An 18,180-nucleotide genomic window follows, 5' to 3' on the forward strand; every position below is an offset into this window, starting at 1 on the left:
ATGTAATAACAGCCTTTGTTTATTTAGAGCATATTTTAAATACTGAAGATTTCCAAATGCTGCTTTACAAAGAAAAAGCAGTTATATACATGGATGACTAATACTATTAGAAAAATTTGTTTGTCCAAAGATTGGTCAGGAATTCAAGTTATGCACTTGATAAAGTGGGTCAGGCACAGTTCACCTGCTCATTTAAACAAAATGTTACACATCGGGGAGAGGGGTGTAATGCACTGAAGTTCTTCAAGAGTAAGACGAAGAAACATTTTAAACTGTAACCTATATTCAAACATCACCTAACACATTTAACAAGCACTGATTATCCTCCACCTTTGATTCTATATACAACCTGCCACCACCAATTACTCATCCTACAGCTCGATAAACACTGAACGTTATTCAGAATCCGTGCTTTAGAGACAAAAAGTACAGGATCGGTATCTTCCACTGTCAGCGTTAGCCATTTTTCAAGGATGCAACCCAGCCAGATCTGAGAGATGTAAAGTAAGAGCACCATGATTTCCATTTTCTCATAAACAAAGTCATGCCATTACCTGTGAGTGACCTGGGTTCCCCGTAAACTGGACATCGTTTCCTCTAAGTTCTGTCGAAGGTCGGCAATGTTTTTCACCGTTCGTAACCGCCGAGTTTCTGGATCCTCTCCTACAGGGAAAATCAACCATGAGAAAGGATAAGGCGGGAAACAGCACAGAACTGAGCTATTACCTCTGCCTGAATCTGACTCAAACACATTTTTTCCCTGACTTTCTGTTATTTAACACTCTAAACTGATTACGATGGAGATACCGTTCCCCTGTGGCAGGCACTTGCTGTTGCCGCAGCCGGACTGAGAACGAGCTCTGCACTGTTAACTTTATTTCACAGGCTGCCTCTGCACCAGATGTTTCTGTATTGTCATTTCCCTATATGACCCAATTTAAATTCTGGGTAACTTTCAACCTCATTAGAAGACACACTCCATCAATACCACCCTTTCCATCTCATATATCGACACAATTAACATCAACCCAACACAGCCAATTTCTCCAACGCTGTATTTTCACTAGATCTTCTTTTTACTATTTTAAATAGATCTCATTCTACAACAGCAGCTTTCCAATAAACTAAATTGTGTTGACTGGGTGCTCCATGCTAAGTGATATTTTCGGTAAAATAGCAGAAGTTTTTGCTTGTCAACATCACAACACAGTTACCGTTATTTAAATGTGCTATGTGACATGAAGTTGGGGGATGACTTTTAGTTTCCCTGGCATTTCAAAATCCTGTTCTTTAAATACTCTGTTCTAGAACACATTTATGTCCTGTTCTTTAACTCTAAAAGTAGAGCTTATATAGATAAAAGAAGTCCTCCTAGTGCCTCAGCATAATTTATTTTTATATAATTAATAATTTAATTAGCGCCTCAGCATAATTTATGTATTTGCCTTCAGCTGTCAATTAAGAAATGCTTTGGTTGCTAACTCAGCTGAGCTTTATATGATTAAACCTTCTAAGAGGTTAAAGAGAAGTGAACTCCTAGTAGGGCCAACATATTCTTTGTAAGCTGAATGCTGAAACAGAAAACCTCCAAAAAGCCGTCACAAAGCTTCTGTTGGGCACAGAAGGAAACAATTTCATTCTAAAGGGTTTACAACTCATGACAAAAGGAAATACTACAGCAAATTTAAAACTTTTCAAATTTTGTATCTGCCTCCTCTGCGCAGGTGATGCACTCTCAAGCTGCCAGGATACTGTTCATCCATATGACTGCTAGTTTAAATGGCTATCAGTATATTACACAAATCAGAAGCGTTAAGGAGCAGATAAATAAGCTGTTGTCGGAACTTTCCACATTCTTTGCTTTAAACTTCATGTTTCTGAAAGATGCCAGGTTGGTGGCACGGAAAACCCAAGCCACATACTCTTGCCGGCAAAGCAGCAGTAGCACAAACTACTCGCCAAAGTGCTGGGGCCCCGACTACGGGGGAACTATCTAGGGAGGGGAAGATAGTAATTAATGTTTATACAATCATTAGCGCTTCTGAGACAAACAACAATGGCTAAGGTAGTGTCCACATTAGCAGTTTTTTATTAATGGGTCTCTACTCCCTGGGAAATAATGTCCCCGAGATACAATTCACTTAGGCCAAACGGTCAAACAGTTATGATCTGGCTGGACTGGAAATAGCCGCCTAACAAGACTAATTCCTTCAGCCAACGGGTCTCTGGGAAAGAAAACATTTTCTACACTCATGGATCTACAAATTTTTGCAGTAAAGAACATAAAATATTTATAGACCTTTAGCCTAACAAAGGTCGCAGTGCTCTTTTACAGATCATTTGTCTCATAGGTACTGAGGCAAACGGTCGGTAACTTCTTAAGAAAACATACATGAGACAAGCTAGACCAATTTCTGTTGAGATCACTCTTGTGCCTAAATTGATAGCAAATTTTTACTTGGATGACATTCAGTTGCTTAAATTATAAGCATACTTAAAAGACAGACATTGCATAGTGCCACTAGAACTTAATTATTAAATCACTTAGCTCTTCATGAACAGGTAGCATCATTAAACTATTCAGCTTCCAGTTTTCTCTGCCTGTGCTCTCTTTTGTTTTGTACGTGTTTTTTCAATTAAAAGCATCGATACCTGCTATGTAGGGAGGGAAGAAATCTGTCCCTTATTTCTTCTCATCTATTTGGGTTGAGGGACCGTTTTGTTTTGGTTGCTCCTGTTCCCCTAAGAGCCCTTTATGGACTGCTGCTGCCTGTGGGGTTTGGCTGCACACAGCTGGGTTTTGCATCTCCATTGTTCGAGGCTGTCAGCTGTCTTCCATTTTTGGATCCTCAAACTTACATATTCTACTGGAATAATAGTTGGTATTTACATAACATCTGTCATTAAAGACTAAAGACCTTTTGTGATCTATAAACACTGCTCAGTTTACAGGCTGAAATACATCCAGGCTAGGTAATACGACGATTAAGAGGCAATACTGAAAAAGTTTAAGCAGCTGGACACTCTGCGTTTCTTACTTTGAACTGGCTCTCATATTTAAATATGAGCCCAAAAACGTTCTCAAGGATTTTATCCCTCGTGCCATTTAGTTGCCTTTTAAATATTTAATCCACCTATACATAAACCACACACACAGATACGCTCATTTATGCATTCCTGCAGCCCTTTTCCTACCCAATGACTCTGCCTCTTGCCTTTGCCATTAATACACGTGCACGCAGGTATAAACGCAGCATTGACAGAATTTCTAACACGGTATGAAATTAATCCAATTGTGCGACTTTTAGCCACATGATTTTTCCGAGCAGGACAATCGGTTTCAAAACTCGCATTAAGCTGCAAGACGCCAAGACTAAGTAGATGAAAAAAACCCCTGAGGTATTCTACTGACAAGATATACTGCAACAGCATGCAGTAAGCAAAGTCACAGACAGTGCTGCAATTGGAATAGGAAGAGACTTGACTGTGACTTTAAAACCACAGTTTAGATCTTTAGTACAATATGGTTGCTAAAAATTGCTTTGTTATATTGATAAGCTTAAAAATTATTGCTAATTATCATACACTTCTTACAGTAGCAGGAATTCTAGATAAACATATAAAGTACTTTCTAATTTAGACTGCTAGTATTCTAATTACAATCAGTTTCAGCTTCTGCGTGCTGGACATAGTAAACTGTAGTTGGATTTTGGTCTCCTATTGCTGCAAAGATCACTTCTCAAATTGATCAGATTCACATGAGTGAATACGGAGCCTCCTCCAAGCCTATAAATGAACCAAAAAATTTGCCATGGAAATTAACTTACTGTCTTCTGTAAGCTCTGAAGCAAACTTTTAAAAAGTAAAAAATAAATATCAAATGCTTGGAAATACTTCAGATCCTTACAATAGCTTAATCCTAAAAGATGCTGCACATCTCCTAGAAAAACGTTAAGTACCCAGCATTCCTAATGATTTCAAGAAATTGGGGGGGCACACCGTTGTGCAGAACTTGAGCATCTAGTATTCAGATTATTGACACCTGGTTTCCATTGCTGAGGAGCTGAAAGAAATATCGTAAGTAGTAAGAACTAAAGCATTAGGAATAAAACCAAATTAAATCCCCCCCCTAAAGAGGGAGCTCCTGACCTCAAACTTGCTTTAAGCCCTTTCTTCCTTAACCAGACCGCAGTCAGTAGGTCACGTTGCAAGACATACCTGAGAGGTCTTCGAGAGCAGGCTGTCCAGTTTTGACATAAAGAGCAGAATCCATGCTGACCCCTCCTGTGCTGGCCTCAGCTGTTACATTCCCTTCATTGTCTGTCTGTGATCTGGAAGGCAAAACAAAACAGAGATGTGCAGTCACTCGCCATCAAAAGTATCTCACGTATAACAACTAGACGACTGCACCTGCCGTCAGCCACTCTGTCCCTCTCTCCAGAATAGACCAGCAGACTGATTTTACATAATTCATTACTCCCATGTTGAATTATGTCATAGAAATGGAAACAAGCACTCAGCTGTAAAAAATAAAAAATTCATAGTCAAAAATAGGCTTCAGACAGGGTCTTAAGACACTTGCGTTTCCAGCTACATTGTAATTATCAATAACATCAGTTGTGGCTAGTCTGATCCTCTCTAATGAAGCCTGTATTGGAGGAACATAAAGCAGGTATTACATGATGGCATGTTACGCTCCTGCTACTTTCCCTTCAATAACTACCAATGTCTCTCATTTGTATTTTAAAATGAATGACTGGGTAAAACCAACATCAAACTCCAATTTATTGTCTGACACTGTGGCTGTCAGGTAATGAAAGGTGATGTTGTAAGAATCTATTGTCAGATTTGAGTAACATTTCTTGACTCATTTCATTTTACTACTTGCACTATGTTTTGCCCCTAGAGCCACATCAACAAGCGGCTGGAAGTTCTCCTGACCAAAGGGTAAGTGCTGTACAAAAGTGAAGACGCAGCAGGGAATTGCTATTGCAATATTCTTAATTTCAGTTGACCCTATGTGAAATGTAGAACAGTTCCTCATGTCTTTTAAAAAAAAAAAGACCCAACAAACAAAAAGTAAGTCTACAGGCAGCTGAAAAGTTTAGAATAAAGTAACCTTAACTGATAGCAGAAAAAACCTGAAACTACTCCTGCAACGCATTAACAAGTGCATTTTGCAGATACAAAAAGTGTCTGGATAGTAAATTTATAATAATGCTCTACGTTTGCCTTGCAAATCAATACAATTTGACTTTTCTCCTTCCTTTTAAAGCCAGCAAGATTACACAGTTTGGCCGTTCTTCCTCCAATGATGGAAAGTAAACATTATTTTTTCAATTTCTCAGCATTTTCTCCAGCTGCCAATAGGTAGTTTCCTTACTGTTTTTTGTAAAAAGCCAAATACACACTGCCTAGAGTTTACCAGTATGTTTAGACTATAGAAAACGTATGGATTGCATCTGCTTTTACACTTTAGATGATGATATCTATGTTCAAACTAAGACGAACACCAAGTAGAGTGCTTTTTACTTTATCTTTTGACAGGACACTGTAGTAATAAACCTAACAACCCAAAGCATCATGAACACATTTTTGGAGGTTATAAGGGATAAGCAATAAAGCAATCAGTTTGCAATCACAATTTTCTACTTAATTATGGATTAAAATAGTACAAACTGCACACTGGCAATTTTTAACTAGAAACAAATCTCCGAAAATCCCACCTGCAGTAGATCCCACCTTCAGCCAAAGATGCAACAATAACGCTGATGTACGTAGATGAATGCAAGAGCAAGGGAAATCAAGAACATGTACTATTAACCCAGTTTTAGTCAGACTAATTTTTCCCAGTTGGTTCCTTCTCATGTGACCGCATCCCAGAAAGACACTTGGCATTTTATTCCGTACACACAGGGAGGACACTCAAGGGGTCAGAAGACTCAAGGGTCGCTCTTCCTATTTTGCATTCCTACATAGGCCTTTGGCATCCCTCTCCTTCAGGTTGACTCCATTTACATTCACTTTTATTTAAAAAAAAGGGGCCAACCATTTCTTACACTACGTCTGCCAAGAGATCAAAGGTAAAAATGCGTATAGTGGAACTGAAAAAATGATGGGAAAGGGCGACAAAGATGACCAAAGCTTATGAACGGCATCTCTACAAGTGAAACCTAAACAGGCTACAACACCTTAGCCTAGAAAAGTCACATCTTAAGGGAGGGAAGGATATGATAGAGATCTCAAATCATGAGCAGGAAGATGATGATGAAGACAGAACAACCGCTTGCGTCCTCTTCCTATGAAAGAATTAAGTGGTGTCAAAGAAAACTAGGAGATGGCCGCCAAAGCCAAAAAACCCACCATCTGACTGAGGAATTTCTTGTGTCACGGTCAGGCTTGGGAGCATGTCCTTTGGAAGCTTTGTTATCGACTTCCCTCTCGTTACTCTTCCCTACGTATCCTCTACTGCCTTTGCCAAACAGAAGATGCTGGACTAGATGGAGGTTAGTTGAGACCCCATATGGCTGCTCTTTGGCTTATCTCATTCAGGGTTAACGCACAGAACGGCAGAGTTTGTGCCTGGCCTTACCTATACTAAGGGATTTTTAGTTTTATTTTATTTTTTTAAGATTTCCCATTACCGCTTATAGCGAGGCAGCTCCACTGCTGTTAGCCACACTGAAGAGAATGAGCGTATCTGTGTCGTAAGTTGGCACCGCCACAACTTTTAAAGCTACGATGCACAAACCAAACCTAATCCACACGGTACAAAAACAGGCGAGAGCAGTACCTGGTCAAGAAGGTGTTAGCAGTCTCATCTTAACTGTTAGCAGGGTCGGGTGCAAGAACTACCCACCCTCCTATCTACCACAATTTCTTACACATCTTAGCCCGACGGCCTTTGTCAACGTTTTTTGCGTAAATGTATAAATTGTCTACTCTCTTAAAGCAAGAAACTTTTACGGGACGTGGCATTCACCTCGCTGCCTCACCCCGCTGAAGGAGCGTCCAAAACGAAGCTTCCTATCTAAGCATCACGTTCAAAACAGTCCGTTGGGAGAAGCTGACCATACCTGTACATGAAGGGAGCTACCGTGGCGGTGTTCGGGTGGCTGTATTGCTGTTGGGGATGAGGTAGCTGAACACTCACAGTATTGCTCCCTGTGGTGTGGGTCGTGGCGGCAGGTCCGTTGACAGCTTGGCTGCTGCTGCTGCTGTTGAGGCCTCCTACGCCTTTTCCTTCTGAAGAGGCCAGGCTGGACGAGGAGCTGGAATGCCTGCTGTCCAGCTGAGACTTCTGATGAGAGAGCCCCGAGCCGGCTTTCCCGCTGCGGCTTCTCTCGCCTTCCTTTGCAGGAACGGGGGCACTTGAGGATTTCCCTGTGGTGTTTTTCATTCCTGGTTTTGGTATTCCACTGTGCGAAGGGGCAGAGGCCTCCTTCTTGGCACTATTCAGCTTTCCTCCTTTAGGGATAAAGCTTGCGATCTTGGAGGACTTTTTTGGCATCTCTGTTGTTGCTAGTGCTGTCTGTTCTTCTTTTGGTTCCTCTTTCAGGTCCAGCTTTTCAGTGATAGATGTTCTCTTCGCGATGTCTTTGCTTTTATCCTTTTCTTTCTCTTTCTGTTTCTCTTTCTCCTTCTCATTACCCTTTGGAGAACTTTTCTTATTAGTTAGTGCCCGGCTAAAAGTCCTTTGTGCAATTCCCTTGAGTGCAATTTTGGGACTACTGGACATCGATCCCGGATTGTTCACATTCTGATTCGCGGTATCAATCTCTTCGCTCTCCTCAAAGCTGAGAAGCGTCTCCAGCTTTTCACAACTGTTGTCCCGAGAGCCCGGACACTCGAGCGTTGTCCCTCCTGCTTTGGAGCCTCCTTTGCTATTGAAGAGTTTTAATTTTTCAAGCATGGATTTTTGACCGTTGGGAGTTGTTTTGGCGATTTCTGAGGGTGGCTTTGGAGGCTCCGATATAGGCTGCTTTACGGATAACATGGAAGACGTAGCTGTGTGCTTAGCACTAAGAGACTTGCTGCGCCAAGGTTTAATAGCAGAGCTGGGCTGAGGGATGGCTGAGGAGTTATTGCAACTAACGGTACTGCTGCAGCTCTGAACTGAGGATGAGACATTTTCATTCATTCCTGTGGGCTGGGAGGCTGTACTGTCTGTGGGCTCTGGAAAAAAAAAAAAAACAACAAACAACAACAAAAAAAACAAACCCAAAAAACCAACACAGTAGTACCTGGTATTATAGCTAGTCCGAGATTCTTTCTGTAATGAAACATAAGGAACTTTACACTAATAACATTAAAAACATAGGCACATATTAGTATTCTCAACATCAGTATCACTGAAAGAAAATAAAAGCCAGTTTTCTTTTCCTACCCAGCAGAACAGCAACGAGCTTCTGCTATGTAATTTACATGAACTTGCCGTTTCAAGAAAAAAAAAGAATCTCCTCCAATTCAAACCAAAATGTGTTTTGCAATGTGTTCTCCCTTATTAAGTTCATAATACTTTTTCACTAACAAAAACACAGCACTATTTTCTAACTAAGGGTTCCCTCTGCTTCTGGCAAAATACTTGCTGTCCAAGTTCGATTCTTAGAAAAACCTCAAACGTATAAAAAAAAATGTAGGAGTAAGGAAAAAATTAAAACTGAAGTCCTTTCAGTTATTGGTGGCGTGTGTGAGATCTTCATATACAAAAGGTAGAAGAAAACTCCATGTACAAAAATAAAACCAATTGTGTCCTTATGCAATGAACCTAAATTAAGCATTACCGCATTTCTTAATCCAGCTGTAAGAGCAACTAGTGGCAGTAACTGTACAACCCTCCCCCCTCAGAGAAAGCAAATCTTTTATTTATTTAGTTCCTTCTAATGTTATTTGTTCTTGTTAAGAAATTAGTTCAGAGCTTAAAGAGAGCTTGAAAAATCACACTCACCTACCAGTGGCCACTTCTCCTCTGAAGTTTCTCTTTGCAGAGTTTCCTTTCTGGAGACGTTACTCTCTCAATTATCACAAATATGTTTTCTGTTAAACTGCTCATGTTTCCAATTAACTTTTGTCATCTATGTCTGTTCGCCTGCCCAGCAGCCTGCTGGGGATTAACGGCTCTTACCTATATTTCCCTGCCCTCCAGCAATAAAGTAAACTGTGTATAGAGCTGCATTTTTTTAATTCAAAAATCAACAGCGGTTGAGAGCGTGCGTTTTCGGCAGCGGGAGCAGCCCTGTGAATTCAGCCCTGTAAATCATGAGCCGCTGCAACCACACAGGGACTGTTTTCCTTCACTTTCAGCTGCTCGGGGAAGATACGGCTCCGTTAACTTCCCTCCTCTGATCCAAACCAGATCTACTAAAGATTTAAAGCACATACATCTTCCTGACTTAGCCTAGAATCGGGTTTCTAAGAGTATTAGAGACTCCTTAATAACAAACTGAGTCATTTCACGTGGTTGTGGACAGAATGGGATAGCAAGAATTAATGATACTTTTAAAAGTATTACTGAAGTCAGGAGATTTCCAGGACTCTGTTATTAACCAATAACTATTATGCTGGCCGGTTTTGCCAGTCCTTTTCTTATGGCAAACTACCCAGATGGGCTGGAAGGAAGCAAGAGCTGGATTAGAGACACAGAAAGGAACTGTACTTCTTTTAAGCTAGTGCCAGTCTGCTGACTTCCAGGGCATTACTCCCATTTTACTCTAGTACAGAAGGAAAATCAAGCCACCAAATGTCCCAAACACCAATGCCACCTGGTCCTCTCGTTGCTCTGTTCAAGCCTGCTAAATTCAATCTGATGGGTTAAGGGGGACTGAAGAAGCGATAGCGTAGGAGTCGCAGTGACTCCAGCGCAAGGGGACGCAGTGACCCCCCATCACAGCACCCTGCCTACAGACAGCAGAGAGGAACGAAGGTCACAACTCCTTCAGAAGCTGCTGGAAACGTTACTCCCTCTGCTTTCCAAAGCTCTGCACCATTGCTTTTTCCTTCACGCCTCTTCCCATACGCCGCTGCTTTGTTATTATTTTTATTTCCTGAAGTCCTCCTACCCATCAAAATCTACTTCCCATTGCAACACTGCACCATGCTCCTTTTGTAAACTCAGAACAAGCAAGCCTTTGTCTCAGCCCACCTTCCACAGAAGACGCCCAACAATGTAATGAAAGCTTCACGAAAGTCCCAATTGTGCATCATTTACGATTAATCTGTACAGCTTCCTTTAAAAAAAATAAAAATTGCCCATCTCAATATCGGGATACTTCTACAGAAACCGGAGATTCACGGCACTTCCAACACTAAGTTCCTAATCCAAATGCACTCTGGCCTAATCACGCTAAACAGATCTCAACACAAAGGGTACCCATGCCCATAAATCATCAGAACTGCCCGTGTGTGATTCATGAACATGCCTAGGATGAATTTACAACTGGGTCCAGGGATGAACCTAACGTACTAATCGATATGGGCAGGGAACCCTTTACTTCCTCGGAAAAAACAAGTTGCAAGGAGTAACGGGACCACGACAATATAAGGGTGACAAAATGGAAAATTACTGGTACGGGATGCAGCTACAAAGCAGAAGAGCTGGTTGCGCACTCGGTTAGTACAACATATGCCGCAACACAAACCCAGCTCGGGGTGAAACGGCATTCACTCTGAGCACGCGGCCAACGGAACAGACTTGGAAAAAAAATCTGCGTTCTTCTCAAACAGGTTCTTAATACAGGCAACGCGCGTATCGGTACGAACAAAGCCATCCTGCATTCACCAGAACTCGGAGCCTACGCAGAGTCCTCGCGCGAGCTGTGACCCGCGGGCCGAGGCACACGCCAGAGACAAGAGTTACCCAAGGACGGGGCTGCGGTCCATAACCTAGCCGTAAATTCTGACCCCATCTCGCTGAGCTGGCTGTTAACACGCTGCAGGTCAGCTGTGGGAGCCGAAACGGGAGGCAACCCACGTCAAAACAGGGTTCCTACCGGCTCTACAATGTTTTCCTGGTAGTGAATAGGAAGTGTTGGTTCATTTGGGACGTCAACTACATCCCAACAGCCCGGGTGAGTGCTCCAGTCCACGGACTTTTGGGGAAAAGGCTTGGCTTGGATCAAGTGAAATGGCTTGTTTTCCAAAACCAAAAGCATTGTTCAAAATTTATTTCCCCACAAAATCCAGAACTTTTTCATTTCTCCTTTCTTTGAATGTTTTCAGGATTTTTTTTTATTATTATTTTTTTTCTTAATTGTTTGGTCACGGAACAAAACACACTTTTTTCAGTTTGTTTGTTTTTAAACACAGCGTTCGCTTTGTCCCCAGCTCTCCCACATACACCCTCCTGTTTGGAACTTAATTTTGCTTCCGTTGCCAGTGGTGTGGGATGAGTACAATGTAACTCCATTTACAGAGTTGCTCCTCGTTTACGGATATGTTAGAGAAATCAGAATTAGGACAACAATACTATGACTGTAACATTTTAAAAAGTGAATATATTGGGAAGCTAATGTAAATTTCAGAGTCTCTACCTAACATTTTCCAGGAAGTTAATTCTGTGAACATTGGATGCTACACATCCGAAATGAGTGAAAAACATTTAAAAACTCTTAAATATACATGTTAAGCAGCTACACTTTGTGAAAGGACAGAAGATATTTTCTTACATGAGTGCAGTGGATTTTGATTCACACTCGGGTCAAATACACTGAAACTGGAAATTCAAAGTCCTCAAATCTGTTGTTACATTGCACCATGCAAAATTAAGAAAAGAAATAAAAGGTTTCACACTCATGAAAAATGTCTTCAGCTTAAGAAAACCTCAGACTTCAGATTCTCCTCTTTTCTTACAAACAAGTCTGCTGGCTCTTTTACCCCTCAGACCAATCTTGGTAAACGAAAGGGGTTCTGCTGCCAGAATGTAGATTCAAATGCTAGGTTTCCTAATGAAGCAGTAACATCAATACATGGATAACACATCAGCATGCAAAGGGGAAAGTTTTATTCAGCATAGCATAGGCCCTTCTTTCATGAAAAGGAGAGCAGGTTTCATGCATCTGATTAATAAGCTTATTATTTCCCATGTGTTCCTTTGTGAGGGAGATATTTTCTTTCTTCAGCAACCTCCATTAACTAAAACTGACCATAAAAGAAATGTTTTCAAACCCAAGCTACAGTCTACAATAAATAATGATCGCTTTCCTCTTTTCAAAGTCAAATCTTGGCCTGAAATCTATTTTGTTCGTAGCGTTCCTGTTAAAAAAGATGTTGGTGGTCTAGTTCCAATGCCAATACGCACTGTAGCATGGGTAAATCTGATTTCAGCTGCTCCTGCAAAGTCTTAACTGCATCTGCAAACCTACCCATTTGTAATGAAAAAAAAAAAGAGACTGAAGGCTTATGATTTAATTCTTCCACTGAAGTCTTTGAGAGCTTATGTTATAATAAGGTCAGGAGAAAATATATGCAATTTCCCATCATTTGTCATGTTCACTCTAAGCAAGCGGACTTTGATTTGCTATAACTGAAAACTTTCAAAACCAATCATTATAAGCATGAAAGGCAACACAAAGACAAAGGATGTTCTCATAGTTACTTCTCCTTAGGAGGGTCAAGAACTTAACAGCATTTTTATTCATTTTAGAATGAACAAGCTGTCATTTTTTATTTCACAGCTATGGGAAAAATAAGAAGTTCTCATGAAGGGGGATATCTTTTAGTCCAGCCCACAGATTAGATAACCGAGTTTAAAGCAAATCCACAACCAAATTCTAATTTAGGAAGTAAAAGCAGATCTGCTCTATGACATTATAGTGTCAGAACTGCAGAAACCACTGTGGCAGTTTCATCATTTCCCATCTAGAGGAATAACTGCTGAGTCTTGACCCTTCCTATCCACCCACCAGAAGACTCTTTCAAAGCACTACAAATAAGAGTCCTACTGGTCTGGGTTAGTGACCACGACACCTACAGAGGAAAGCTTTTTAGCCGAGCTATTCTCTTCTTCAGTAATGACTTAACACCTCAGTAAACCCCTGAAGTATGGAAATGCCTGCATTTCTGCCAGGAGCTAACTACAAAAATCACAATCTTTCCATAACCCAAACCACGAGCAGGTAGAGCAGAACATTCCCAACAAGAGCAACCTGGCACGCAGCCCCTCCTCAAAAAAAGCACAACTCTTCTAGCCCCCAGAAGTTGGTATTTCAATTGTAACACTGTTGACCGGAGACAACTAGGGCTGAGTGGAAGAGACTGGCTCAGGGTGGGCAAGGGGCATGGCCTCCACCCGCAGAATGACTGAAGCTTCATGTTGTCTCTCCTACCCTGGACCACAACAAAAAAGCACCAAAAATGTTTTCTTAAAGCAGAGATTGCCAGATAGGGAAATTCTGCATAACCTGAGAAAAACCCGGAGAGGAAACTTTTTGCTTTGCCGAGGACAAAAACTTCACCAAGCTGAGCAGAATTGGCTCCTTCAGCTTTTGTCCACTGGCTTTCCCTTTAAGGGTGATTTAATTTATTGTAACACGAGACAAAAATTACCTTTACTCCTTGGTATGTTTCTTTCCTTCCATCATATCTACTTCTTTGATCCCAGTGTTGTAAACTTTGTAGCTTCAATAGCAGTTCCGTGTACTCACAGAAATGCGTGGTACCTCTGAAAACCTGCACTGAAGCCCGTGGATATGTCAGTAACTCAACTTCCACCTTGCTGTAAAGTCGCCTTCGTTCGCACGGAGCTCCAGTACGTGAAACAACAGTTCTGCTGTTGACTGGTTTACGTCGCCAAGACTCAGCATTTTTGCTGAGGTGAAGGGAAATAAAACTGGAGCACAGGCGATCCCTTTCTCATTGTCTTGACATAACCGACTAAGACACTTGAATTCCTTGTTGTTTTTGTTTAGTTACTGTAAAATTCAGAATGCTGTCCACATGACTGCCTAAGAAAGAGGTTGGAGGGACCTGTATCGACCACATACCGGTTAGATGATCATATAAATAATGAAACCAAGTTTACTGTGCCATTCAAAACAAGTCGCACTCTCCATTTAATACTAGACAATGTACCATTCTTGTTCATTGCTCTCCGTTTTCTTCTCATTATTTGTACAATCAAATCCCCCAAGATTTCTCATAACAGAGTTATTCAAAAGCATTAATGAATTCCAGGCAGGGAGCTGTTAGGGAGTCTTTCATTAGATTTTATACATAGCCGGAGTGGACAATACGTACACTTAGCAGCCTTGATCTGACACATCTCTCCTACAGGCAGGTTATATGAAAGAGGCCATATACACCTAAGTGGTCTGAGAACTGCACTTTGGGAATATTGTCCGTTGGCCTATTTTGACTATTAGCAGTGGCTCCAGTCGGGGCTTGGAATGGCCACGGAGGTAGAAATGGAGGCAGATTTTTAACAGAGAAGGGATAGGCAATAGGAAAAAATATCTGAGAAAACTCCTACCGATCAGTCAATATGCCAAGCTAAACTACATTTTAACTCAGAAACGTCTTACTCTGCTCAGTGAGAAGTCATACAACTGCCCAGCTGTACACAGTGGTGAATACCAATGCACTCTCAAACATGCATATTTAATGTTTAAACAGCAGAGTCAAACCAAACCATACAGAAATACCAACACTTTACCATCATCTATATTTACACCCACGTATGAACATACATAAATATGCAGACATCTATTACATTTTTATATCAAAACCAGCTGACAGACACATACTACTGTTCAGACTGGGGTCTTCTTCAGTTCCTCTCTCCGGTCAATGAAACTACTCTACAATCTGTAGCGGCAGATCTTTCAAACCAGGCCAACACAGGTAACAATCTACAACAGTAACGAAGGGCTGGGCCACGGCTTTATGCTCATCAGCCACTTCAGAGGCAAAAGGCTCGGCAGAGAAGCCACCCAGGGAGGCTGGGCGATGCTCTTACCCAGGGAAAGGAGGCTTCTACAGATGTGGTAGAAACATGCTGGCACTTACAGAAGTCTGGGATGTAGCACCACTGCCGTTTGCTTTCCTATGATTTAATAGTGAACTTTCGTTTCCATGGCTGCTCTTCTGGCACAATTCACTCAGCAATAAATTTACAAGAAATTGTAAATATTTATTTTAAAAGGAAACATCTAGGAACTGTAAAGGCCATGAAACGCTGAGCCAGATCTTCAGCTGGTATAAATTAACATGGTTCCACTGTCTCCAATGCATCTATGCAGATGTACACTGGGCAAGAAGCTGCTTCTCCAGGTTACACTTTACTTCAAGGCTCAGGATTTTTATCCTCATGAACAGTATAGTTAGGAACGTGTCATTTGCTATTTTTTTAGTTGCTTGTTTGTTTGGGTTTTTTTTCCCCCAAAACATTATTTAAATACATTTTTGGCTTGTTTTAGATGTTCCTAAAGCTTACACCAACTATGGCAAAGTTCTGTGGTCTTGTAAAGCTCCGCTTCAGCCACGATTAAGCCTTCAGCCAGCCTTTGTTTAGGTAAAAGAGGACATATTTTTAAATGCCAAGTTCAGCCAGTTGAACAGTTGTAAAATTAAGCACAAATATGATTTACTGCATACTTGTATCTTGTCCTATAAATGTGCCATACTGCTTGTTGTATTCTGACAGTTTTTAAGCTGTTTTATGGGCACATACCCAACATGAATACGTTGCTAAAGATTCAATAAGATGAGCCAATCTTTCAAAAAATGTATTTGATTAGAAAAGTGGAAGGATGCAAGCAATACCCCAGCATCTCTCTCTCTCTCAGTTGCCCGAAGATGAGTATTTTGTTTGATGCTAATGATGTTCACGAGGGTCATCTTATGACATAAGCCAGTAACCTTACGTCTGGGGAATGTAGAGGCATTAATACATTTGGTAAATTGCAGAAACAGACTGAGTCAATAAGATTACCTTCACTGAAGTTGGCTGAAAAGTTCTGTGCTTAGAAAGGAGAAATTGAATGCCTAAATATAAAAGGTCAAACAATCAGCTATGCGACTGTACTGCAGAAAAGAAATAGGAGTTACAGTAGACCACAACTGCACACCTCTCTAGTGTGACACTAAGGAAAAAATAACGTCATTCGGGAATGCATTACGAGTATCATATATAAGACAGAGAATGTCATTATTCTACTCAGCGCTAGAGTAAGGCATCAGGTGGAGCGCTGTGTCTAGCCCCAGCACCCCTCTAAAAGAGACTGACAGCCTGGAAAAAGGCCAGACAAGATCATCAAGATGTAGACGCAATTTATCACAAAGAACCTGTGAGAAGGTGGTTGAAATCGTAGAGATTGTTTAGTCTAGAGGAAAGGAGACTGAGGGGAGACATTGTAAGCCTTCAAATATATGAAGACTATTATAAACAGGACAGCGATCAAGGAAGAGCAGCAGCAATGTGCTTAATTTTTAGCCAAGCAAAATCCTGGGTTTATATTTTTTTGAAAAAGCTAGCTTTAAGACCAAAGGGACACTGGAAGGGATACACTTACGGAGATCGTCAAGTCCCTGTCATGAGACGTTTCAGAGCAGACTAGCAAACACCTCTCAGGTATAGGTACAGTTGATTTTCCTTCAGAGTTGGAGCACAGACTCCCCAGGTTATTTATAGGTGCAATTCTATAAATATATAATTTATGCTGCAAACTTGTCATAATTTTCAACACAGTTCTTTAAACAGAGGTAAAACCAGAAGGCATATCTACACCACAAAGTTATGACTCAAATTTGTGTAAGGACATCAAAAGTAGTTTTAGACTCAGGGATGAGCAAAACCCTAGAGATTCTCCCAGGAAGAACAAAACAAACCACCAGGTTTCTCAGGGTATCTTTCTGATTATCCCACACTCCTTCCTTTCTCTTTCTGGTTTTTTTTTTTTTTTTCTCTTGGCCACATCAAATTCATGATCACTGTACTATATTCAAGGCAAAATAAATCACACTGAATATTTGGTAAATCTCTTCAATGCAAGTTGTATTTAGAAAACTGGATAGGGTTATTCCAGCATCTGCTTTTTGGTAGTGCATACAGCAGAACAATAGAAAATACCAACTACTCTGGTTATGGATTTGTCAAGACAAATTATGTAAACTTATTTTATCATCAGTCTGACTTACAGGGAAAACCCTCAGTCAGTAAAAACAGATTTTTACTGCCAGCACAGATGAGCACAGAGGCAGCATCCGAAACACTGAGCAGAACATGCTGTTTGCTTCATACCTGACCTAGGTGAAACACTTGTACATTTTTTTTTATAGGGTGGAATGATTGAAATTTGTTAAATTATCATATTCTCAGTTTGTTGAACCAATCACATTTATTTTCCAGGGAAAATCTGAAAGTGTGGGTAAACTGGTTTCAAACTTTATAGACTTAGGCCTCCCTAAAAAAAGAAAACCTTTTCCACTTTTGCAGTCCTTTTGATCGTAGTGACCTTTGCACAGTCTTACCAAGTCAACACTTCAAAAGTAAACATTAGATTCATTCAATTTTCTAAAGAAAGACAAACCTAAAAAAAATGCTAAAACTGAGATGAATATAGAACAGGAGTGAAAGCAACTACTCCAAAAAGTCAAATCAAGGAATTTCTTTCTAAATCTATACGGACACAATTTTCAGTCATGAAGAAAGTTATAACTGCCAAAAAAAATAAAAAAAAAAAACCAACCCCAAAAAACTTTAACTTACTGCTATCTGTTGCATGAGCCAACTGTTTCATTCTATAAAATCACTTCCCAGCTTTCTGACATCCATATACTCTTCATCGATATGGAGAGGAATCTTTCCACCTCAGGAACTCCGCTTATTTTTCCCAGTCTTTCTGCTGCTCCTCAAAAGCCTTCCTCACTCCACCTCTCCCCCACTCCCTCTCAGCAGCCTCGCAGAACTGGGCACAGCTCTAGTCTCCATCGGCACAGTTAAATCCGATTCCAGTAACGAGCCGGCAGTTTGTACCAAGAGGGTCGATGCCTTTTCAGTATCGATTTTAGTATATCAGAGTCCTCAGTCAGAAGTCATAGCCTATAAAGGACATTGGTCGAGATACCAGGCTTAATATTTCACATTTCTGCCTTATTTAACAACACGTCTGTGTGCCACCAGATGCTGCAGTGACTGACTCAGCAGAAAGCACCATAAAACCAGCGAGTCCTCCCCATTGCAAATTA

General features: G+C 40.8%; 1 protein-coding gene across 4 annotated transcripts in view; it reads right to left on the reverse strand.

Annotated features, from left to right (window-relative positions):
* Nucleotides 1–18,180, reverse strand: part of NAV2 (neuron navigator 2) — a 420,329-nt gene that overhangs the window by 105,107 nt on the left and 297,042 nt on the right. For all 4 annotated transcript variants that reach the window (XM_069804094.1, XM_069804093.1, XM_069804091.1 and 1 more), the window contains 3 exons: nucleotides 7,077–8,175; nucleotides 4,219–4,331; nucleotides 555–663 (listed from right to left, as the gene is read on the reverse strand). In XM_069804094.1, coding sequence (XP_069660195.1) covers nucleotides 555–663; nucleotides 4,219–4,331; nucleotides 7,077–8,175 — 1,321 coding nt within the window. The remainder of the gene's footprint in view (nucleotides 1–554; nucleotides 664–4,218; nucleotides 4,332–7,076; nucleotides 8,176–18,180) is intronic.

Source organism: Haliaeetus albicilla, chromosome 16 (genome assembly GCF_947461875.1).
Source record: "Haliaeetus albicilla chromosome 16, bHalAlb1.1, whole genome shotgun sequence".
Taxonomy (NCBI): domain Eukaryota; kingdom Metazoa; phylum Chordata; class Aves; order Accipitriformes; family Accipitridae; genus Haliaeetus; species Haliaeetus albicilla.